At 51.0% G+C, this 24,949-nt stretch overlaps 2 protein-coding genes across 2 annotated transcripts; both read right to left on the bottom strand.

Moving 5' to 3' along the window:
- Positions 1–2,906: 2,906 nt before the first annotated feature.
- On the bottom strand, positions 2,907–8,166 carry LOC123348709 (cathepsin G-like). Its single transcript, XM_044986324.1, has 5 exons — positions 8,103–8,166; positions 6,682–6,829; positions 3,849–3,984; positions 3,399–3,671; positions 2,907–3,050 (listed from the first exon to the last, which is right to left on the bottom strand). Exons 1-5 carry the CDS (start codon positions 8,164–8,166, stop codon positions 2,907–2,909), a joined length of 765 nt encoding a protein of 254 aa, XP_044842259.1.
- A 10,829-nt stretch (positions 8,167–18,995) lies between these two features.
- Positions 18,996–24,536, bottom strand: LOC123348707 (mast cell protease 1A-like). Its single transcript, XM_044986322.1, has 5 exons — positions 24,473–24,536; positions 21,273–21,420; positions 20,581–20,716; positions 20,026–20,301; positions 18,996–19,672 (listed from the first exon to the last, which is right to left on the bottom strand). Exons 1-5 carry the CDS (start codon positions 24,534–24,536, stop codon positions 19,523–19,525), a joined length of 774 nt encoding a protein of 257 aa, XP_044842257.1. The 3' UTR covers positions 18,996–19,522.
- Positions 24,537–24,949: the final 413 nt, after the last annotated feature.

The following is a 24,949-nucleotide window of genomic DNA, read 5'->3' as shown; positions in this document are numbered from 1 at the left end:
TTAAGGAACCAACTTTGATCTCTACTCTTGCTACTTATAAGCACTTAAGATCTACCTTTCCATAGTTAATAATCTTATTTTAATGTTTTATCTTTACCGGTGAATTTGTCTAAAGTGCTTGGGAAATCTGCTCAGGTGACAAAGGCTGGTGCTTGTCCACTTTCATTTGAAAAAGTGTCAAACTAGGTAATGAACTTACATTGGCCAGGCTTCTGACCAGTGCAAGACAGTACAGTTCTAGGGTGCAAGGCTGGGGAACTGGGGGAATTGGCTAGAGCCTCCCTCTTGTGGGTTCATGAATGGGTGGAAGAACATTCATGTACCTCAGTTGGGCATGTCCCTGCCTGTGGATGGCTGTGTAAGTGCAGTGCCTGCCAGAGGCTTGTAGCTTGACATCAGCATCACAGTATGAGAGGCAGCCCAGGTTGGTGGGACAGAGGGCTCAGCTGTCCCACAGTCCAGGTTGCACCCTGAGGACCCTGACACAGAAGACATTTGCCAAACTGCCACATGACTTTCGGATTGAGAATCTGTAACATCAACATGGCCCATGTGAAATGAGTTAAAAACTGGTTTGCCAATTGAGCGCAAAATGCAATGTCTTGCCCCCTTCAGCCAAGGTGGGAGGTGACCTTTGCAGATGCACCTCTGAACTCTGGATCTGTGCTGACCAAGGAGAACAACTGTGAGTGGGATGCAATGAAATGAGGGGCACGTTAATGGAACTTTTGGTTGCTGAACTTAAGAACCTGAGGTGAAAGGACACTGTCCAACGTACTCTGGGGTGGGGCTTTTCTTCATTGTTTTATATTTATGAATCCTTCTTGTGGCATTTTCCCAAGTTAGTACCGGGTCACTTCCATCTTTTTATTAATAATTTCTTTTCTACACTCGTACTCTGTGCTTGTGAATAGGGAAGTATTGCCTCTGAGAGCCGCCCAGGGGGTGGTGTGTAATTCTCGTAGGTACCTAGGTGGGGGCTCGAGCCGATTTTGTGTTGTATTGTTGACAAGGAACCCCTAGATATTGAACCCGGCCCTTGTTGCTGGCCACTGCACCTGGCAGAAGGGTTACATAAGAAAGTAGGGAAATGTGCTCTAGATGAGGGGGGAGGATGGGTTGAAGGACCATATTCAAAGAGTAGTTCTCAGTGGTGCTGTTACAGTGGGAGGGCATTTCTAGTGGGATCCAATCGGGGTCTTTCCTGGATCTGGTACTGTGCAATCTTTTCAATAATGACTTGGATAAAGGAGCAGAGAATATACTTATAAAATTTACAGATGATACCAAGCTGGGAAGGGCTGAAAACCATTTGGAGGACAGCATTAGATTTCAAAATGAAATTGACAAATTAAAGAATTGGTCTGGAATCACCAAGATGAAATTCAGTGAAGACAAGTGCAAAGTACTTCACTTTTAGGAAGGAAAAATCAAATGCACAGCTACAAACTGGGGAATAACTGTCTATGTGGTAGTACTGCTAAAAAGGATCTGGGGGTTATCGTTAGGTCTCCATGTCTGTCATGCAGGTCGTGGAAATGATGGATTCTGTGACTTTCCACAAACTCCATGACTTCTGCAGCAGTGAGTGTGACTAACCCCATGTGCCAATATTTATTTATGCCTGTACCTGTAACTTCACTCCATGCATCTGAAGAAGTGAGTTTTTTACCCAAATAAATCTGTTAGTCTTTAAGGGGCCACCGGACTCCTCGTTGTTTTTGTGGATACCAACTAACACGGCTACCCCCTGATACTTGGTGAATAGATGTGGATAGATGGATGGGAATAGGATAGATCAGTAGATGGGGATAGATGGATAGATCTGTGGATGGATGGGGATGGGAAGATGTAGGTCAATTTTTTGTGGCTAGAACTGTTTCAAACCTCTCCCACTTTTGTCCTGGAAGTTGAACCTCTGGGATATGGATAGTTGATTGCTCAGGTTGTTTTTCTCATTGTAGTTCCCTCTGCATCTTTGTCCCAGCCAGCAGGGACCTCTCGAGCTCTGAGAGGGTTAATTCCCCACTGGTGCCCAGCAGACCCTCATTCTGCATGAAATCACTAAACTCAGGTGTCCTGGTTCCCAGCCTAGTGCATTAACACAAGCCCAGCCTTCCCCCATAGGAGCTAATTCCCTCTTGGTCCTGGCAGATGCAGCAGCTGCTCTGGATTTCATGGCTTGAGTCCATCGCTCAGTCATTGAGTCACTTTTGTTTGTAACTTCATTTTTATTCATTGCTGGCTACGAAGCAGCGAATGAAATGCAGCAGGCCAAGTAGCAGGGCAGGGCAGGGCAGGGCTGGGGAGGTGGGAATGAGGCGCTCAATAGCCTTTGCTGAGTTCCCGTCCGGCTGACCTTGCCAACCATGGGGACAGGTGTGTTTGGAAGTGACCACCCCGAGGGAACTAACCCATGGGAAAGGCCCAGTGAGGACAGGGCAGGCTGCAATTTTAACACAGCTTAGCAGGACAGGTACCCACTACCAGTTTAGAAGGACAGATAACGACGAGGATCTCCCATAAACAGTCACTCGACCAGCTGACACGAGGGGAGAGATACAAATTGCCAAGTCTTCCCCAGGATTTGGCTCATGTCCATCACCCTGGGGGAAATAAACCAGCTGTTTCCCTAGTGAAGAGGCAGCCTAAGGGTCTGGGTTGGGATTCCCAAGGGAGCTTAGAGGAACTGGTCTGGAACCAGGTTCCTAACTCCCCTGGGCTCCCTGCCTTGATGCTCATGGGCTGGGCACTGCCTGAGTGGAGCGATGGCTGGGGCAGTTAGTGGGGGGTGGGGCTCAGCCTGGTGGGGGATTAGCCCCTCTGCAAAGCAGGCCCTACATCTGGGCCAAGCCAAAGGACAGAAGAGGCGCTTCTCCAGCCTGTGCAGTGATTCCTGGCTTGGCTCAGGGCTGCAGCCTCCTCATCGTCGCCCGTATCCAGGGGATGAAGGTGGAGACTCTCGTGTACACCCCAGGAGGGGTGGGAGGCCCCCAGGAGACGATGCCCTGGGCTGTTTTCCGACACACCAGGGGGCCTCCAGAATCGCCCTGTGAAATAAAACAAGCCACAGATGGAGAACAGCTCAGGGAGTCATTCCAGCTGATGCACAGCTCAGTGACAGCCCCCAGTGAAGCTGGACTCAGTGTCACCCCCGATGTCCCCCCCAGTCTCTGCTTGGCTCCCCCATGGCCCAGCTGATCTCAGCGCCCCACCCACTCCCCTGTCCACCTGGTCTCTGCCTCCTGCCAAGAGACCAGTTAATTTCCCATTCATTAATACAGCACCTAGTGCCGTGGGGCCTAATCTCCGATCGCCGCTCGTGCACCTGACTGCAACATCAACAGCCTCATTAATAACCATTTATCAAGAGAGCTCAAAGCCAGGAGCAGATTTACCTTTGAAGAGTCTTTGCCCTGTGCTGGGTCCCCCACACACATCATGGTGGAGGGGTTATAGTTATCATATGGCCCATAAGGATCCTTCGGACACTTGGCATCCAGCATCACCATCACAGTCACCTCCCGGAGCGTGGCTGAGGTCGATTCACTCTCTGTGCTAGTTCTGCCCCAGCCAGCGACGCTGCACCAAGTCCCTGGCTTTACAATCTCGTTGGCGCGGGGCAGGGCGATGGTACCCACCTCTCTCTTCAGCTTCGCTCTCTTTGCCAGCTGAGACACAAGAACGATGAAGATCAATGTCAGAGTTGTGCTCAAGAACAAGGAGACATCCCCATCCTCAGCAAAACCCATAACATGGGGTCAGTGAGGGTGGGGGTGATCGGCTGGGGGTAGTTTCTGCAGCAGTGTGAGGTCACTGGGGGCGGGGTGATGGGAAATGGATGATACCTGCAGCAGCATGATGTCATTGTTAAGGGTCTCTCTCTTGTATTGCGGATGGGGGATTTGGCGGCGCACGGAGATTTTCTGTTGACTCCATTCCCATTGTTGAATGTTATGGGCTCCCAGGTATACAGTGATGTTGCTGTAAAAGCCAAGAGCAATACATGGGGTATTAGGAGCAGTAGCGTACATGAGGTGGGGGACGGGCACATGTGGGTGTCATAGGTTTATTCTCCACTTGGAAGTTTAGCGTCCACAAGATGGGGACCTGCATGGAGTCCTCTAAACTTAAATCCTAGTTTAGATCTGGTAATGCTGCCACCAGCTAGAAATTCCAGTGTCTAGCACACTCCCTGTTCCCCAAAACTTTCCCGGGGAAACACCAATCTAAACTCCTTGGATCTTAACACAAAGGGAAATAGCCCATTCCCCCACTTCCCCCTCCCTTAGCCATCGGGAGACATCACCTTGATTCAAACTCCTTGAATCAAACAAAGAGGGATTCCCTTTCCCCCCGCCCCTCTTCCCCTGAGATTCCAAACAAGGGAAGAAATCAATCAGGTTCTTAAAAGGAAAGATTTTATTAAAAGAAAGAAAGAAAGTAACACTATCTCTGTAACACCAGGATGAAAAATATTACAGGGTCTAGTTTATAATCCTAGAGGGACTCCCCCCGCCCCTTCTCAGAATAATCAAAAGTAACAGCAACAGAAATAAAGATATTTCTCCAGCAAACACACATTTGCAAATACAAAAATTAATTAGAAGACTAATCCGCCTTTCTAATACTCAGTATACTGAATAGAAGAAAATACTTCAGGAAGCTTGGAGAGCCTGGATATACGTCTGGCCCCTCTTAGATCCAAAGAGAGAACAACCCCCAAACAAAGAACACAAACAAAGACTTCCCTCCACAGAGATTTGAAATTATCTTGTCCCTTGATTGGTCCTCTGGTCAGGTGTCCATCAGGTTACTGAGCTTGTTAACCCTTTACAGGTAAAAGAGACCTTAACCCTTAACTATCTGTTTATGACAGTGGGTCTGACTCATAAATTCTGATCTTGTGGGCACAGGGCAACCTGGGTTCTCAGGCCGAGATCTCGGACTCTGCGGCTGAGGTGAAAAACTGACACCACTGCATGCAGGGTTGGGGACTGGCTGCCTCAGGTGGGCATAGGGACCTTGCCCACAACTCAGATTGCAGCACAAAGCCTCTTCCCAGTGATGCTGGGGTCCCAGCTGGTGTCTCCCCCAACCCTTGTGCTGTTCCCTGAGCACCTACAGTCCCCACTGTCCTCCTGGTCCCTGGTTCTCAGCTACCCTCACCCCAGTGACCCCTCCCTGGCTAGATCCAAACAGGGGTCCATGTCCAGCTGCCCCCAGACCAGAGTCCTGCAGACCCATCCTGGGGCTGAGAGTCTCTCCCTGCGTCGATCTGAGCAATGGGCCAGACATCAGTTCATGTCACTGACTGTAGCTCCACTGATTTACCCAGCACTGGATCTGGACGATGGTTTGTAAAGGCCCCTAGAGCAGAGGTGGGCAAACTATGGCCCGCGGGACCCATGGGCCCCTCCTGCCCCGCCCCTGAGCTCCTAGCCCGGGAGGCTAGCCCCCAACCCCTCCCCCGCTGTTCCCCCTTCCCCACAGCCTCAGCTCACTGTGCCATGGCGCAATGCTCTGGGTGATGGGGCTGCGAGCTTTTGGCAGCAGGGCAGCTGCAGAGCCTGGCCTGCCCCGGTGCTCTGTGCTGCGCGGTGGCAGGGCTGGCTCCAGTCGGGTGGCACGGCTGCCTGTCCTGCTGCTCTGGGTGGTGCAGTGGCGTGGCTAGAGTCACTGGTGCTCCAGGCAACGTGGTAAGGGGGCAGGGACCAGGGGGGTTGGATAAAGGGCAGGGAAGTTCAGAGGAGGTGGTCAGGGGGCAGGGGTGTGCATAGGGGTAGGGGCGGTCAGAAGGGGGGGAACAGGGGGGTTGAATGGGAGCAGGGGTCCCGGGTGACAGTCAGGAAGGAGGGGCGGGGTTGGATGGGGCGGCGGGGGGCAGCCAGGGGTGGGTGTTCCGGGGGTGGTCAGGGGACAGGAAGTGGGGGTGGGGGTGGATGGGGCAGGGGTGTGGATGGGGCCGGGGCAGTCAGAGAGCAGGGAACAGCAGGGTTGAATGAGGACAGGAGTCCCGGGGTGGCAGTCAGGAAGGAGGGGGGTGTTGGATGGGGCAGCAGGGGGCAGTCAGGGGCGGGGATTCTGGGGTTGGTCAGGGGACAGGGAGCAGAGGGGATAGATGGGACAGGGGTCCCCAGGGGGGGAAGTCAGCAAGGGGAAGGGGGTTGGATGGGGTAATAGGGGCAGTTAGGGGTGCAGGGTCTGGGAGTGGTGAGGGAGAAGGGGTGGTTGGATGTGGCAGGGGTCCCCGGGGGCAGTCAGGAAGGAGAGAGGGGGTTGGATGGGGCAGCGTGGGGCAGTTAGGGGTCAGAGAGTAGGGGGGTGGATGGGGCAGGGAATGGGGGGGTTGGATGGGGCAGGAGTCCCGGGGGGGCCATCGGGGGCAAGAAGCAGGGGGGTCAGATAGAGGACGGGGCTGGGCCATGCCTGGCTGTTTGGGGAGGCACAGCCTCCCCTAACCAGCCCTCCATATAATTTCAGAAACCCGATGAGGCCCTCAGGCAAAAAGTTAGTCCGCCCCGGTCCTAGAGACATGCTGATGCCCCTGGGCTCTGCTCTCCCAGCCTGTCATATTAATTGCTCCTTCCCTGCAACCAATGAAAGTGCCAGAGATCCCGGCTCCCCCATCACCTAGTAACGCCCGACCTGCCCCGACATCCCCAGCACAGAGGCGCTTACTCTCCATTGCAGTGAGCGGCCGTCAGCACGAAGTTCTCTGACACCAGGAACCCTCCGCAGACATACGACTTCCCTCTGCGTTGTATTTTCAGATGGGCCATGTAGGGTCTGGAGTGGGGCTTGGCTTCCCAACCCCCGATGATCTCACCTGGGGAGAGACCAGGTTCATAGAAAGAGCCACATCATCTCCCTGGGCCGGGCTGGGACTGAGCTCCCCATCCTGAAGGGGAGTCCCCAGAGCCAAACCCCACCCCCTGTGATGATCTCCTGGGGGATCCCTGGGCCTGCAACCCTGCCCCCTGCTCCGCTCTCCTGCAGATTGGACACCCTATGGGGCCGGAGGGTAAATCTAAAGCTCTGATCTCGCTCGGTGAAGAATTGGTGCCAAACGCACCAGGGGTGGATCAGTAATTGCACTGCCTTAAGCCTACAGCTCTGGGGGGCCAACGTTAGGCCAGACAGCCCCTAGAAGGGCACTAGCTGGGTCAGGGGGTGGGGAATGGGACATCTGCTCTTTCCCCTTGAGGACAGCTTGATGCTCCTGTCACTGTTCCAAGGGACTATTTTTGCCCTTCCCCAGCTCTTCCTTACCTGGGCTGTGGCTAACATTGATTAGTATCGGTGCCATGTGAGACAACACACCCTGGTCCCCTGTGACAGTCTGCACCACTGTGTACACCCCTTTACAGGACGGTGCTAAATTTCGTACAGAGAATGCCTTGTGAGGTCTCTCTCAGCACATGTTTCTGCAAACTTATTGGCTGAATTTCCTTCAGTCAGGATCCCTCTCCCAGTCTAATGCTGCTTCCTTTGTACTTCCGGTGTTGTGAATTCCGTGGGTAGAGAGAAAGGGAGACATCATTTGGGGCATCTCCTCCCCCTTCTTCTAGTTCTTTCTCTTCTTTGAGAATTATCTCCAGCTGAGGTTCAGGAGACAGAAAGTCTCTGGGCAGGGGCACCCCAATCTGTTTGATCATCAAGATGTAAATTTTTCACCCACGTCCTCTTTCCTGCCTAAGAATGGCCACTTAAACAGGTGACAGTCCTTTTGATTACATTGACACTTGACTGAGGTGTCGGTTGCCATTTTGTCTCTAGAAAACTGGTTTGTGATTGCTCTCCAGATTTGGAACATGTCTTAGTAACATAATGTCCATCACCCTGGGGGAAATAAAGTATAATCCCATAACTTTACATGCCACAAATATTTTACCAGGAAAATAATGATCAGAAAATTATGAATTTTCAGATGATACCTCATAAGGCATGCTTGCTATAAAATGTATCATAGTCTTGTACAAGGGATGAACATAGGGGTATAGTCTGTCACAGGCCCCTAGATACCACCCACTGAAACCAATTCCTGAAACCCCCTCATTCACATCAAATTCCCAGGGTCCTGCAATCCCAACCGTACTCACCAGCCCAAGCCCCGGGGGGCAGGAGAAAAGCCATGGGGAGAAGGAGCAAGATCTGGACCCACATGTTCGACATCAGTGCAGGGACCGTGAATCTGCCTCAGGCCTCAAGGCTTTATCGACTCAGCTTGGAGGGGATCAAGGGGTCAGGAAACCTCAGGGTCACACACACTCATCTAAATGCAGGGCTCAGGCGTCTCAGTTTCCAACCACAGCCAACCACACAGGCTGGGGGGGAAGGACAGGCCATGTGTCAGCCAGGGATCCTGCACAGCTGGATGGATGCTGACCACCCGGGTCCCTGCATCTGGATGGATGATGTACCACTGGATGCAGAAGACCCTAGTGAGGATGTGTCTAACGAGATCCAGGACTGCTCTGGGTGCTGGCTCACAGCTGGGCACATCTGGGGGCACTTACTCATCTGGCCCCATCCTCGCTCAGCTCCCTGCCCGTGGCTCTGTGCTGGGGGCTGTGTATGACAGCGACTGATCTGGGTGGTGGGTGGGAACATGTGTGACATTGTGCAGTCTATGTGGTTTTCTAAAAATATGGTAATGAGTGAATATAATGGAACTGGAATATGCTTCATGCAAAAGATCTCTTGTAAGGTATCATTACAAAGCTTATCATTATAATCTACTGAGTATGGTCATCCTATTTGTATAAATGTATCACTCTTGTAGCTGAAACTAGAAATATGAAATATAACTCCGAGGGCCTATTGTAATTATGCAAAGTGTGGGCCATTAATGGTGGTTTGGAATCTTAATGGCTCCCATCAACCAGGACAATTGACTGGGCTCTGTTTGCAAGCAAACCTTCCTGTAAGTCAGGCTGGGAGGAATGGAGGCTTGGGGGTCTTACAGTGACATGTGATCATGCCACATGAACTGGAATCCATCTTTAACCTGGTGCTTTTCCAGAGAAGGGAGGCGGAAACCCAGAGAGAGACAAAGGCTTCCACCTTATGCAAAAGATATATAGGGAGTGGAACAGAAGAAAGAGAGGAGCCATCAGGAAGAATCCCCTGGCTACCACCTGAGCTGGAACAAGAGCTGTTCCAGGGGAAAGGATTGTGCCCAGGCCTTTAAGGTGTCCAGTCTGAGGAAAAAACTTACTAAAGCATCTCTGAGGGTGAGATTATCTGTATTCAGTTTGATTAGACATAGATTTTTGTGTTTTATTTTATATTACTTGGTGACTTACTTTGTTCTGTCTGTCCCAATTGGAACCACTTAAATCCTACTTTCTGTATTTAATAAAATCACTTTTTACTTATTAATTAACTCAGAGTCTGTATTAATACCTGCGGGGGGGGAGCAAACAGCTGTGCATGTCTCTCTATAAGCTTTATACAGGGTAAAACGGATTCATTTGAGTTTAGCCCCGTTGGGAGTTGGGCATCTGAGTGCTAAAGGCGAGGACACGTCTGTGAGCTGCTTTCAGGTAAACCTGCAGCTTTGGGGCAAGTAATTCAGATCCTGGGTCTGTGTTGGAGCAGATGGGAGTGTCTGGCTCAGCAAGACAGGGTGCTGGGGCCCTGAGCTGGCAGGGAAAGCAGGGATAGATGTAGTCCTGGCACATCAGTTGGCAGCTCCCAGGGGGGGTTCTGTGATCCAATCTGTCACAGATATGTGTTTCAAATGTGCTTACTCTGAGTAGCGCTCATGACTGCATGTACAACAAGGAAGAAGCTAAAGCATGCTGGTGGCCCATCAACAAAGACAATGGACCACGAGGAGCTTAGCCGTCCTGTAAACGTTTCAGACAGCCTGTAAGTAATGGCTGCTAATGGCTCTGCAAAGCATGCATGGACATGTGACAAAATCTCATGACACTGAACTCCATTTTAGTACCTGTATTTTCCCACAAACTGGGCTGGGAACTCAGCTTAGAACAAAGGGTTCCCAACATAAGGAGAAACTATATGGAAAGTGACATCATGACTTCATCCCTCCTCAACTCAACACGTGAAAGATCCTCTGGAAGACAAGGACTTGGAATGGGGGAAGGGGTCTCAAGCTTCACAGCAATTGCAGTCTGTGCCATAAGAATCTGCAAGCCTGCTTGTATCATCAGTCAGGGTGAGAAATTGCTAATTCAAATCCTATCTTTATTATCCTATGATTTAGTCCTAAGTGGAGCACAGGATCTGGTCCAAGAGGTGAATATAGCTGGACTGCTTAGTAATAGTGATCATAATATAATTAAATTTAATATATCTGTGGCAGGAAAAACACCACAGCGGCCCAACACTGTAGCATTTAATTTCCGAAAGAGGAATGTAGAGAGGTTAGCCGGGGCTCAACCCTCTCCGGGGCGGTGGGGAGCCACACCTCCTCACTATACACTGTTGATGTCGGGGGGGAGGGGAATTAGTCTGGCCGCGGGAGTCTGCCTCGGCGGCCCTTACAGCAACTGAAAGCCCGGGCCCTAGGTCAGGGCGGGGCAACAGTGAGTCAGATGCTCAGGCCCTCGGGCAGGGCTGAGCAGTAGCAACACGAACAGCAGTATGTCCAGGCCCTGGGTCAGGGCGGGGCAGCAATAAGTCAGGCCCTCAGGCAGGGGCTGAGCAGTAGCAGTGCAAACAGTAGCGATGAGCCCAGGCCCCCACACGTTGGGTGGCAGAGGGAACGTCCAAGCCCGGGGCGCTAGCAGCAGCGGAAGACCCGCTGCTGTGTCAGTGGGGATCCTGGCCGCAACACACAGACATAGGCTCTGGGTGTGCTGCAGCCAGACTAGGGTCGGTTGCCCTCGGGCTACTTCCAGACTCCCCCTCTTGAGGTACCTGGGTCAGGGTGGTGTCCTCCGGGGGGGTCCAACACCATGGGTTCCCCGGGATAGCTGGCAAGAGGCAGATCCAACAGCTCCTCCAGGTAGCTGGCCTGGGGCAGGCCCGGTAACTGCTCCAGGTATTGGGCGCAGGGGAGGTCAGGCCAGTCATTAGGTGCACCATAGGCCACGGGGGCTTCCCAGTCATAGGCCAGGCCGGAGGCGTCTGGTCTCCCCAGCGGCTGTCTCTCAAGTGAGTTCTGAGGCCAAGTCTTTATACTTCAGGGGCACTGCCTGGTCCTCTGGGGGGCAGGCTAAGAGCTCCCTAGCTCTGCCCAATCTGGTGTCCAGAAGGGCTCGTTCCTCTCCAAGGTGGCAGGGAGCCACACCGCCTCACTACAGGAAACTACACAAAAATGAGGAGGTTCGTTAAACAGAAATTAAAGAGTACTGTGCCAAAAGTGAAATATCTGCAAGGTGCATGTGGAAACTTTTTAAAGACACCATAATAGAGGCTCAAATTAAATGTATACCCCAAAATAAAAAAAACATAGTAAGAGAACCGAAAAAAGCCACTGTGGCTAAACAACAAAGTAAAAGAAGCACTGAGAGGCAAAAAGGCATCCCTTAAAAAGTGAAAGTTAAATCCTAGTGAGAAAAAATAGAAAGGAGCATAGACTCTGGCAAATGAAATGTAAAAATACAATTAGGAAGGCCGAAAAAGAATTTGAGGAACATTAAGCCAAATACTTGAAAAGTAAGAGCAAATTTTTTTTCAGTACATCAGAAGCAGGAAGCCTGCAAAACAACCAGCGTGGCCACTGGACAATCGCGGTGCTAAAGGAGCACTTAAGGATGATAAGACCATTGCGGAGAAACTAAATGAATACTTTTCATCAGTCTTCACGGCTGAGGATGTGAGGGAGATTCCCAAACCTCAGCCATTCTTTTTAGGTGACAGATCTGAGGAAAGGTCCCAGATTGAGGCTAATGGCATATTGGGATGCATTAGTAGGAGCATTGCCCTCTATTCGGCACTGGTGAGGCCACATCTGGAGTATTGCGTCCAGTTTTGGGGCCCCAACTACGGAAGGGATGTGGAGAAATTAGAAAGAGTTAAGTAGAGGGGAATGAAAATGATTAGAGGGCTGGGGCACATGACTTACGAGGAGAGGCTGAGGGAACTGGGCTTATTTAGTCTGCAGAAGAGAAGAGTGAGGGGGATTTGATCACAGCCTTCAACTACCCGAACAGGCATTCCAAAGAGGATGGAGCTCAGCTGTTCTCAGTGGTGGCGGATGACAGAACAAGGAGCAATGGTCTCAAGTTGCAGTGCGGGAGGTCTAGGTTGGATACTAGGAAACAGTATTTCACTAGGAAGGTGGTGAAGCACTGGAATGGGTTACCAAGGAAGGTGGTGGATTCTCCATCCTTAGAGATTTTTAAGGCCCAGTTTGACAAAGACCTGGCTGGGATAATTTAGTTGGGATTGGTCCTGCTTTGAGCAGGGGGTTGAACTAGATGACCTCCTGTAGTTTCTTCCAACCCTCGTCTTCTATGATTCTATGATTCTATGCCAAACCAACCTATAATTTGTTCTTTGAGAGTTTTGCTAGCCTTGTGGATGGGGTGAAATGTTAGGCATGATATACAGTAACTCCTCACTTAACGTTGTAGTTATGTTCCTGAAAAATGTGACTTTAAGTGAAACAATGTTAAGCAAATCCAATTTCCCCATAAGAATTAATGTAAAGGGGGGCGGGGGGGTGTTAGGTTCCAGGGAATTTTTTAATTTTTTTTCCAGACAAAAGGCATTCTATACATTTTAAAAAATTTTAAACAATTTAATACAGGTAGAAGTTTTAAACAATTTTAAAGAAACAATTTAATACTATAGTCATCCCTGCTGAGTATGAAGCTTGGTTGAGGTGGTGGAGTCAAGGATTGGAAGAGGTTAGATTGTCCGGCTGCTCCTCTTGCTGTTCTTGCAAGCACAGGCACTGACTTTACTGGGGGTGGGGGGCTCAACCCTCGGCCCATCCACTCCATCCCTTCCCCCAAGCCTCCACCCTTGACCCACCTCTTCTCCCCCTCCCCCTCCTCCCCCTTTACTTCATATGCTGCGTCCTCGCTCCTCCCCTCTCTCTCTCCCTTCTGAATGCTGCAAGCCACCTGACTGCCGCGGACAGGAGGCGGGGGGAGGAGGAGGAAGGTGCTGATCCACGGGGTCTGCCGGCGGGCGGGAGGTGCTGTGGGGAAGGGGGGGCTGTAGGGGGGCTGCCAGATGTGGAGAAAGCAGGCAGCCAAACAACATAAGAGTGCAACATTGCACAACTTTAAATGAGCATGTTCCCTAATTGCTCAGCAACGTAACGACAAAGCAACTTTAACCGGGAAAACTTTAAGTGAGGAGTTACTGTATCTTGATTTTAGTCAGCCTTCTGACGCGGTGCTACCTGACGTTCTCATAAGTATAAGCAGGCTCTGAATGAGCTCTCCTCTGACATCTAGTGGTGAGCTGGGGAAGATCATTACGGGCTCCAATCTTATTTGCATGGCCACACCCACCCTGCCTAGCTGCTCTGCATGATGGGACTGCCTTGCCCAAACGATCACTTTTGACTGGTGCAGGGTCACAAGTAGGGTGACCAGATGTCCTGATTTTCTGGGGACACTCCTGATATTTGGGGCTTTACCTTATATAGGTGCCCATTAATCCCCATGCTCTGTCTTGATTTTTCACACTTGCTGTCTGGTCACCCTAATCGCAAGTCACTTTGTTGTTGGAAGAGGGGTCCTAATGGGGTGCTATCCTTGTTGTGTAAATCAAGGGCATCAGAACTGTGCTTGGTATGCCCTGATTGAGGGACTCACCTTTGAACTAAACTGCACTCGCTAGGCTGGGGACATGGGTGCCAAAGCCCAGGGAGTTGAGAAAGGGTGGGGATAGGTACTTGTACTTGGTGGTGTGGGCCCTAGACAACATTTGACCCTTCCTCTCTCCACTGCACAATAACAGGGCGGATTAAGATTCAGTGGTGGGTCTTGTTACACACCACAGAGCTGAAATCACTGACAATGAGGTCTAAGCATTAGACTTGCTTTGGGACAGTGTCTCTGATGCAAGAGACGGCCCACAGTGCATGAGGAGTGAGGTTCCCCACTAACAGCTGAAATCACTGAGGGCTGAAATCACTGAGGGCTGTGTTACTTGGTGGGACCTGAAGACGTCCTAGTGGAGGGGAGCAACCAGCCGGGCAGCCAGTGGAGAGGAGTGGTGATCGGCCAGCAAGGAGGCTGGCAGAGAGCATTGGAAGTTGCTGGCAAAGGGGCTGGCAGCTGGCAGAGCTTCAGGTGGCTGGCAGACAGGAGCAGTGAAGTGGCCAGCAGTGGGGGCAGCAGAGAGAAGCGGCGAACAGCCGGCAGAGCAGCAGGTGGCTAGTGGAGAGGAGCAGCAGAGTGGCTGGTGGAGAGAAGCAGCGAGTAGCCGGCAGGTGTCTGGCGGAGCGGAGGGCAGTTGGCAGAGAGGAGCAGCAGAGCAGCCAGCAGAGCAGCCAGCTGAGAGGAGTGAGCAAAGTGCCTTCTTGCCCCCTCCAGCCAGAATGGGAGGTGAACTCTGCAGATTCACCTCTGAACTCTGGGTCTGCACTGACCAAGGAGAACAACTGTGAGCGAGTGCAGTGAAATGAGGGGCACGTTAAAGGAACTTTTGGTGGCTGGACTTAAGAACCTGAGGTGAAAGGACACTGCCCAGTGGAGTCTGAAGAGGGGGAGGGGGGGGGTTGCTCATGGTTTTATGCTTACAAATCCTTCTTGTGGTGTCTTTCCAAGTTAATGCTGGGTTACCTTCCCCCTTTTAATTAAGTTTATTTTCTATATTCAGAGTCTGTGCTTGTGAGTGGGCACCCAGGGGGTGCTGTGTAATTCTCCTAGGTTACTGGTTGGGGCCTGAGCCGGTTTTGTGTTGTATTGTTGACAAGGAACCCCTAGATGTTGAACCCGGCCCTTGTTGCTGCCCACTGCACCTGGCAGAAGGGTTACATAAGCAGAGTAGGGAAATGTGCTGTAAATGAAATTACTATAAGGTGAGGGGAAAATACGTTGAAAGACCATCCTCAAAAAAAGGTCTTAATAGTTTGCTGTTAAAGTGGGAGGGTGTTTCTAGTGGTCAGTACAGTGGTCAGTCCTGCAATCTTTCCAATAATGAGTTGGAGAAGGGGTGGAGCATATACTTCTGAAATTTGCAGATGACACGAAGCTTGGAGGGGTTGCAAGCACTTTGGACGACAGCATTAGATTTCAAAATGAAATTGGCAGATGAGAGAATTGGTCTGGAATCAACAAGATGAAATTCAGTAAAGACAAATGCAAAGTACTTCACTTAGGAAGGCAAAATCAAATCCACAGGTAAAAAATGGGGAATAACTCAGTAGGAGCCGAGAAGGTTTTTTTCCCTCTCTATGTGACACTGGGGCAATTATTGTTAGGATCCTGTGTCCAGTTCTGGTGTCCACACTTCTCGAAGGATGTTGAAAAATTGGAGAGGGGTCAGAGAAGAGCCACAAGAATGATGAAAGGATTAGAAAATCAGCCTTAGAGTGAGAGACTCAAGGAACTCCATCTATTTAGCTTAAAAAAGAGAAGGTTACCAGGTTCCTTGATAACAAGTTGTAAGTATCTACCTGGGCAACAAATATTTAATCAGGGCTCTTCAGCGTAGCAGAGGAAGGTTTAACATGATCCAATGGCTGCAGGTTGAAGCCAGACAAATCAAGCCTGGAAATAAGGCGTAACATTTTTAACAGAAAGAGTAATTAACCATTGGGACAATTTACCAAGAGTCATGGTGGATTCTCCATCAGTGGCAATTGTTCAGTCAAGGTTGGATGTTGGTCAAACAGATCTGCTCCAGGATTATTCTGGGGCAGGTCTCTGGCCTGTGCTAAACAGCAGGTCAGGCTAGGTGATCACAATGGTCCCTTCTGGCCCTATGAAGTCATGAATCCTTGTCAAGTGTCCCCCACCCTGCGTGTGAGCCAAGGGGAGGGATGTGAGTCAGAGAGACCAGATCCTCCCATCTCTGACAGCATCGTTTCCCACCAACTCCTTGATGAGGGTGGAAAATAAAGTGTCTGATTCTCAACACCCCCTGAGCCAGCCAGTCCCCACACCCCCCAGAGATGAAAGAGATGGAACCTGGTTCTAACGACTTGGTGGGAGAAATATGGAGATATTGATAGAGGTGTGGGGATAGCTGGATGAGGGTGCGGAGAGACAGACAGACAGACAGACAGATATGGATGTGGATGAATAGGTAAGTGGGGATGGGGATATAAAGATGGATGGGGACAGGTAGATGGATGGGGGTGGAACAGAGAGATAGATGGGGACAGATAGATGTATGAGTGAAGATAGATGAATGGCTGTGGGGATTGATAGAGAGGAAACAGATAGATGGGGATTAGATAGATTAGATAGGGATTGGCTAGAGAGACAGATTGGGATAGAATATATCGATTATGGGGACAGGTTGGTGGGGTTGGGTATAAATAGACGGGTGGATGAGGATGGGAAGAGGTAGATTGATTATTTTGTCACCAGAACAGTTTCAAACCTATACACGTCTCACTTTTATCCCTGAAGTTGAACGTCTGGAGTCATGACAGCTGACTGCTCAGGCTGCTTTCCTCCTTGGAATTCCCTTTGCATCTCTGCTCCAGCCTGCGGGACCCCTCCTGCTCGGCGGGGGTTCATTCGCCAAACACACCGGGAGTGGGTCAGTAATTGCCCTGCCTTGAGCTAACGCCTTTGGGGACCAACCTCACCCCGTCTTAGGCCACGCTGCTCCCAGAGGGGACTGGGTGAGGAATGGGACACAGGGTCTGTTGCTCGGTGCTGAGCTGCTCGGTGCTGGTGTCGCTGTTTTTGCCCTTCCCCAGCCCTCCCTTACGTGGGCGGTGGGTGACACTGATCAATATCAGTGCTGGGGAGACACACCGTGTCCCGATCCCCCCAGACCTTCTGTACCCCTGTGCTAAACCCATTACAGGATGGAGATAAACGCCGCACAAAGCCTGCCTTGGGAGGGCTCTCGCACCACATGTTTCTGCAAACTTACTGGCTGAGTTAAAAAAAAGTGCCAAAAAAATAAAATTTCTGCACACAATATTTTAAAATTCTGCAAAATTTTGTATATTTTATTTGCCAAAATGAAACAATATAATCACGCCAGTTTCAATTATTTTGGTAATTAATTTCAAAATATCTGTCAGCCAGTCGGTCTGTAAAAATACAGACCAATATATAAGATTCTGGTCTTTTTATTTTTTTTTAACAAGTAAATTCCTTAGGAGACATATTACCATGGAACTTTTTTCCCCCACGGAAAATACATAGGGCAACAGAAGCGCTGCAGTTCTGCCTTTTGTCCACAAAAGGGCGCTCTTGCAACAGAGCATCCATCTGCATGCCGGGTGTTGGCTCTTCAGAAGCCAGAGGCAGGGACCCCGGGTGGGCAGAAGGTGGAGCTGCAGCACTTCTTCCGTGGAAATGCGGTTTCTGCTGGGGGAAAAAGGTACGTGGGACATGTGAACAGAGGTGAAGAATTCCCACAGGAATAAATTCCCAATTAACCGTGACATTTTTCTGGTTAAATTCTTATCGACGATTTGGCTCATAATTATTTTCAGCGCGGCAGCGCTTTGAAGCGCTAAGTGTAGTCAAAGCGCCAGCGCTGGGAGAGCTCTCTCCCAGCGCTGTCCGTACTCCACCTCCCTGTGGGGAATAACGGACAGCGCTGGGGCTTTGACCACACTGGCGCTTTGCAGCGCCACAATTTACAGCGCTGGAGAGGGTATGTTTTCACACCCTGCTGCAGCGCTGCAAATTTGCAAGTGTAGCCATGGCCTGAGAGTGAGACACTCAGGGAGCTCATTCTGAAGCTTAACAAAGAAAAGGTTACCTGGTTCCTTGATGACAGGCTCTAAATATCTAGAGACAATAGTTAACAATGGGCTCATCAGTCTAGCAGAGGAAAGTCTAATGTGATCCAATGGCTGGAGGTTGAAGCTTGAAAAATTCAGACTGGAAATAATGTGCAAATGTTTAAGAATGAAAGTCATTAACCATTGGAACAATTTCCCAAGAGTCCGGCACAGCTGATTCTTGAATTAAGATTGGGTGTTTTTCTATGGGACCTGCTCTAGGAATTCTTTTGGGGCAGGCCCATGGCCGGTGTAAGACAGGAGCTCAGGCTAGATGATCACAATGGTCACTTCTGGCCTTGGAAGTCATGAATTCTTCTCGACTGCCCCCCGCCCTGAGTGTGGGTGTGAGCTGGGAGGAGAGATGTGGGTCAGAGAGACCAGATCCCCCCATCTGTGACAGCATCATTTCCCGCAGACCCCTTGATAAGGTGGGGGGAATAATGTGTCTGATTCTCAACGCCCCTGAGCTAGTCAATCCCCCTGCCCAGGGCAGACAGGGGCCAAAGGGGAAAGATCCCATGTCCCATTCTCTGCTCCCCTGAGCCAGACAGTGCCCACACCTCCTAGAGATGAAAGAGATGAAAACTGGTTCTGACATAGCATGGGGGGGGGGGGGGCCCCATGGAGATATTGATAGACAGAAGCTTATGTGTATGGGGATAGGTGTGTGGAGAGACACAGATTAGATAGATAGATATAGGATAGTTCGATGGAGGGATGGGGATGGGAAGAGGCAGATCAAATTCTTGTCACTAGAACTATTTCAAACCTGTCCCATTTTTGTCCCAGAAGTTGAACCTCTGGAACCTGGACAGCCGATTGCTCAGGTTGCTTTTCTCCTTGTAGTTCCCTTTCTGTCCCAGCAGGCAGGGACTCCTCCAGCCCTGAGGGGGTTAAATCCCCCCTGGCACCCGCCAGATCCTCATTCTGCATGAAATCACTGAACCCAGGTGTCCTGGGTCCCAGCCTAGTGCATTAACCACAAGCCCAGCCTTCCCCTGTAGGGGCCAATTCCCTCCTGGCCGTGGCAGATGCAGCAGCTGCTCTGGATTTCACGGCTCAGGTTAATGTGGCAGTACCTGAATCACTCTTTTTTATAACTTCATTTTATTCATTGCTGGCTACGAAGCAGGGAGCGAAATGCAGCAGGCCACTCAGCAGGGCAGGGGAAGTGGGAAGGGGAGGATCAGCGCTAATGTTTGATCTGCGATCAGTTCAACGTAGCCGTCGCTGTGTTGCCTTCCCACTGTCATTGCTGGCACCAGGAACAGGTGTGTCTGGAACAGCAGGTGGCCACACAGGAGGAACAAACCCATGGGAAAGGCTGACATGGAGGAGAGCTACCAACCATTGAGTCCAGGGTTCAACTCGAGTCTGTTACCTGGGAGGAAATAACCCAGCTGTTTCCCCAGCAAAGAGGTCATCTAAGGGTTGGGATTTCCAAGGAAGCTGACGGGAGCTGGCCTCAAACCTAGCTTCTAACTCCCCTAAGCTCCCTACCTTGATGCTCATGGGATGGGGGCTGCCTGAGGGTAACAAAGGCTGGGGGAGGGGCTCAGTTTAGAGGGGCTCCACCCCTCTGCAAAGCAGGCCCTATGTCTGGGCCTCTCCAAAGGACAGAAGTGGTGCAGCTCTGGCCCGTGCAGTGATTCCCGGCTCTGCTCAGGGCTCCAGCGTCCTCATCATCTCCTCTATCCAGGGGATGAAGGTGGAGACTCTGGTGTACACTCCAGGGGAGGCGCTCTTTTGGGATCCCCAGGAAACGATGCCCTGGGCTCTTTTCCCACACACCAGGGGGCCCCCAGAGTCGCCCTGCAAAATTAAACAAGTCACAGTTGGAGAACAGCTCAGTGAGTCGTTTCCTGCTGATTTGCAGCTCAGTGATCCCCCCGGGTGCAGCTGGTCCCAGTGTCCCCCCACAATGTCCACCCAGTTCTCCTGGAACCCCACAGCCCAGCTGGTCTAAACACCCCACCCACTCCCCTGTCCAGCTGCTCTCTGCCTTCCCCTGAGACAAGACCAGTTCTTTTCCCATTCATTTGTACAGCACCAAGCACAGTGGGGCCTGATCCCCTATTGGCTTCTCGTAGGCCCAACTGCAACCCCAAAACCCTCATTCATAATAACGATTTATCAAGGGAGCTTGAAGCCAGAACGAGATTCACCATAAAAGAGGCTTTGCCCTTCTTCAGATCGCCCACACACATCATGGTGAAAGCATCATAGTCATAGTAGGTCACGTCAGGATTTTTCAGACACACGTCATCCTCCAGCACCTTCAAATTCGCCTCCTGGAGTGTGGTGACTGGGGCTGATTTACTCTGTCTGCTGGTGCGGCCCCAGCCGGCAACGCTGCATTTGGTCCCTGGCTTCACTCTCTTGTTGGTGCGTGGCAGGGGGATGGTTTTCAGCCATTTATTCAGCTTCACTGTCTCTGCCAGCTGAGTGACAAGAATAATGAAAATCAATGTAAGGGTCACTCTCATGGACACCCATCCACACCCTGTTCCCAGCAAAACCCCTTGACCATGTGGTTACTGGGGACAGGGTGATAGGCTGAGGTGGTGCCTGCAGCAATGTGAGGTCACTGGGGTTGGGGTGATGGGATGGGGGCGGTACCTGCAGCAGTGTGAGGTCACTGGGGGCGGGGTTCTGGAATGGGGCGGTACCTGCAGCAATGTGAGGTCACTGCGGGTTGGGTGATGGGATGGGGCTGGTACCTGCAGCAGCATGATGTCATTGTTAGTGGTCTCATTGTCATATTGTGGGTGGAGGATCTGGTGGCACACGGGGATCTCTTGTTGGCTCCGTTCCTGTTCACTAATGTTATGGGCTCCCAGCTTGACAGTGATCTCGCTGTAAAAGCCAAGTACAACCCATGGGGCATCAATTGCAGGAGCGTATGTGAGGTGAGGGGTGGGCACCTGTCGGTCTGATTCACGAACCGTGATATGGATGGGGCAGGGCACCCTGGGGCTGTCCCCCTGAGCTGCTTCACTTTCCCCTTGTTCTCCAGGAACATGGGTCTCATCTCCTCTGCACCCTGGAGAACAATCCCTGCCTAGATCCATACGGGGCTATGCCCCACTCCCCCCAGCCCAGAGCCCTGCAGAGCTGTCCTGGGGCTGTGAGCCCCTCCCTGTCCCATCTGGGCAATGGGCCAGAACCCAGCTGGTGTCAGTGGCCGTAGCTCCATTGATTTACCCAGCGTTGGATCTGGACCATGGTTTGCAGAGGCCCCTAGGGACACACTGACGCCCCCTGAACAGATCAGACCCCTGGGCTCTGCTCTCCCAGCCTGTCCTGCTAACTGCTCCTTCCCTGCAACCTACGATGGCACCAGAGCTCCCGGCCCCCCCATCACCTGCTAGCACCCAGCCTGCCCCGACATCCCCAGCACAGAGGCGCTTACTCTCCATTGCAGTGAGCGGCCGTCAGCACGAAGTTCTCCGACACCAGGAACCCTCCACAGATATAGGTCTTCTCTTTGCGCTGTATTTCCAGATAGGCCATGTAGGGTCTGGAGTGGGGCTTGGCATTTTTTCCTCCAATGATCTCACCTGCAGGGGGAGACCAGGTTCATCTAAAGAATCCCATCATCTCCCTGGGCCGGTCTGGGAATGAGCTCCCCATCCCAAAGCGGAGTCTCCACAACATCATCCCACCCCTGTGATGCTCTCCCTGGGGGATTCCTGTGCCTGGAACCGTGCCCCCTGCTCAGCTCTCCCCCACACTGGACACCCCGTGGGGCTGGAGGGTAAATCTACAGCTCTGATGTCTCTGGATGGACAATCGGTGCCAAACGCACCAGGAGCGGGTCAGTAATTGCCCTGCCTTGAGCTAACGGCTTTGGGGGCCAACCTCACCCCGGCTTATGCCTCACCACTGGGTGAGGAATGGGACACAGGGTCTGTTGCTCGGTGCTGAGCTGCTCGGTGCTGTTGTCGCTTTTTTTGCCCTTCCCAAGCTCTTCCTTACGTGGGCGGTGGGTGACACTGATTGATATCAGTGCTGGGGAAGACACCATGCCCGGATCCCCCCTGACATTCTGTACCCCTGTGTTAAACCCATTACAGAATGGAGATAAACTCTGCACAAAGCATGCCTTGGGAGGGCTCTCTCGCCGCATGTTTCTGCAATCTTACTGGCTGAGTTACTTTCAGTCAGGATCCATCCCCCATGCTGCTTCCTTTGTACTTCCAGTGTTGTGTGTGCCATGGATAGAAAGAAAGAGAGAGGTCATGGGGGGGAGGGGTCTGCTCCCCTTCTTATAGGTCTTTCTTCTTCAAGAATCATCTCTGGCTGGGATTGAGAAGACAGAAAGTCTGTGCAGACAGTAACACCGAGCTGTTTCTTTGTCAAGATGTACATTTTTCACCCACATCTTTCCTGCCCAAGAATGGCCACGTAACTGTCTGTTACAGCTCCATTTTGTTTCTTAAAGCTGTCCCCTTACTCCATTTTGTTCTTGTTCTCCTCTGTGGCCGCCCCTCCCTGGCTGTTAAGTTGTTTACCAGGGCCTCTGCCCTTCTCAAAGGGAGGGCCCCTTAAGTTGTCTAACCAGAGCCATTGCCCTTCTCAAAGGAATGGCCACTTATGCTAAGTGGGACCACTGCCCTGTTCAAAGGGTTAGTCCTGTTATCACCTTGTTAAAACCTGGGCTTGGTGTAGGGTGGCCACTGTCCAGAGCTGCAAGACCTATTGTGTTTTTAGGATCCTGGGCATGAGTCATACCTCTGGGCTCAGGGCTAGTCCAAACATGTTTTGGTGGCTGCCTGCAGTTTTTTTTTTCTCTGCCTTCTCTCCTACCTGTAAGAGGGGGAGCCAATCAGAGTTACTGGCGGGAAGCTGCCAGGGTTTGCCTTTATAAACAGACATTTTTTGAACAGACTTCAGAAAGGTTCTTGCATTGCTGCCTGGTCTGATCAGCCAGGGGTTCTGGGGGTCCTTTCTCCGCTCTCGTTTTATTTTTGAGCATACCCCGTTTTTGAAAACCCCCCCCCCCCACGAAGAACGAATTGCTGCCTGAGAGATCTCCTGATTATCAAGACTGTACCGAGCCTTCTGATGTTCTTGCTGCTTCTGCCTCTGCTGCTGCCTTGGGGGCTGGTAAGAATCCCTCTGTGAAACTTTCTATACTTTTATTTTATTAAGTTAGCTGCTGGCTCTGTCTCCCCAGCACACAGACTCAAGCTAAACCTTGGTCTGTGTCTTAAAACCTCTCTTACCACCCCCACCCTTGTCCTGGCTGCTGGTTCTGTTTCCCCAACAGACAGACCCAAGCTAACTCCTTGGTCTATATCTGTAATCTGTTTCTAGTTCTGCAGTGCCTTTGCTGCTAGAAATAAGCCTGCTTGCAGTCACACCCCACTGCTACAGTCACCCCCCCCCCCCCACCTCTTTGGAGCTGTGTCCTGGACACACACCACTCAGCCCTCTGGAACTATCCTTAGTATAAGGTGCACCCATTAAGTTAAGTTTAGCATTATACTTTGTAAGTTAGGCTTAGAGAATTGTTGCATTGTGTTTTAATTTGTGTAGTCTTGGTTAAGTTAGCTCATAGATAAGATTTTTGCTGTGTTCTGTATAATTGTAATTGTCTGTCTTCCCACTGCAAACACCCCCCCCCCCAGCTTCTCTGTGTCTCTGTGCTCCTACTGCCAAACCTCGATTATATTGCTGAAGTCCTTGCTGCTTAAACTTACAGCCTGCTTGTTCTCTGTGTCTTCCTAGCCTGCTTGTTCTCTGTCTTCCTAGCCTGCTTGTTCTCTGTGTGTCTGTGCTCCTACTGCCAAACCTCGATTGTATTGCTGAAGTCTAGCACAAAACCCCATTGGTTACCTTTTTCTCTCTGATACCCCTCACATTCTACATTTACACCACTGTGACACATTTTTACCTAAAATTGTTTGTTATTTAACACATTTTATCCATAACTGTTAGTTGGTTATATGCTGCTGTGACACACCTTTTTACATAGAAATCGCTAGCTACCTGTTACATTTATACCTCAGTGTTAACTGATTACCCACTGTATTGTATCCTACTGTGTTGTACCCCACTATTGAAACCCCCTTACTGTTCACCAAAAAGAAACCCCTTCCCAATTGTCTACCTTAACAACCCCATACCACTCACTATTGAATTTTCCCTGTTTTTTGCATTTGCTTAATAAAGTTTATTTTGCACCCCACCCGTGTGGTAATTGCTCCCCAAGATCCCATATACCTGCTCGCAGGGACAGTAACCAGGTGATGGTCCATTTGATTACACTGACACTTGGCTGAGGTATCGGCTAGCTGTTTGTCTCTGGGGAACTGGTTTGTGGTTCTCCCCAGACTTGAAACATGTCTGAGTAACTCCATGCAATAAATGTTATAACTTTACATGCCACACATAGTTTACCAGAACAATAATGATCAGCAAATTATGAGTTTTCAGATGATAACTCACAAGGCACACTTTGTGTAAAATTTATCATAGTCCTGTAAAAGTAGTGAATATATGGGTACAGATTGTCACAGATGCCTAGATACCACCCACTGACCCCAATCCCTGAGACCTCCCCATTCACCCCAATGTCCCAGGAGCCCTAATCCCAGCTGTACTTACCAGCCCAAGCCCCGGGGCATAGGAGAAAGGCCATGGGGAGCAGGAGCAAGCTCTGGGCCTGCATGTTTGGAGTCAGAGCAGGGACGGTGAACCTGCCTCAGGCCTGCAGGCTTTATAGACTCAGCTTGGAGGGGATGGAGGAGGGGGGGGAGGCAGGAAACCTCAGGGTCGACCACACACTCATCTAAATGCAGGGCTCAGGCGTCTCAATTTCCAGCCACAGCCAACTACATAGGCCTGGGGGAAGGACAGGCCGTACGTCAGCTGGGGATCCTGCACAGCTGGCTGGATCCTGCATGGCTGGCTCCCTGCACAGCTGGCTGGATTATGCACCGCTGGATGGAGAAGACACTGCTGGGTACTTCTGGGATTCAAACTCACCTGGCTCCATCCTTGCCCGGCTCCCTGCCCGTGTCTCTGTGATAGGGGCTGTGGGTGGCAGCGAGTGATCTCAAGTGGCTGATAGGAATGTGGCCC

This window comes from Mauremys mutica, chromosome 13 (genome assembly GCF_020497125.1).
Source record: "Mauremys mutica isolate MM-2020 ecotype Southern chromosome 13, ASM2049712v1, whole genome shotgun sequence".
Taxonomy (NCBI): domain Eukaryota; kingdom Metazoa; phylum Chordata; order Testudines; family Geoemydidae; genus Mauremys; species Mauremys mutica.
This window is presented reverse-complemented; position numbering and strand designations above follow the sequence as displayed.

Excerpts from the sequence above, each read along its gene's own strand:
- LOC123348707 (XM_044986322.1), bottom strand. The coding sequence starts at position 24,536 with ATGCAGGCCCAGAGCTTGCTCCTGCTCCCCATGGCCTTTCTCCTATGC. Across the intron at positions 20,717-21,272 it reads GCCGCTCACTGCAATGGAGA|CGAGATCACTGTCAAGCTGG; the intron begins GTAAGCGCCTCT and ends TGGCTTTTACAG. Across the intron at positions 20,302-20,580 it reads ATGACATCATGCTGCTGCAG|CTGGCAGAGACAGTGAAGCT; the intron begins GTACCAGCCCCA and ends CTTGTCACTCAG.
- LOC123348709 (XM_044986324.1), bottom strand. The coding sequence starts at position 8,166 with ATGTGGGTCCAGATCTTGCTCCTTCTCCCCATGGCTTTTCTCCTGCCC. Across the intron at positions 6,830-8,102 it reads GCCCCCCGGGGCTTGGGCTG|GTGAGATCATCGGGGGTTGG; the intron begins GTGAGTACGGTT and ends GTCTCTCCCCAG. Across the intron at positions 3,051-3,398 it reads AGGGCAAAGACTCTTCAAAG|GGCGATTCTGGAGGCCCCCT; the intron begins GTAAATCTGCTC and ends TTTATTTCACAG.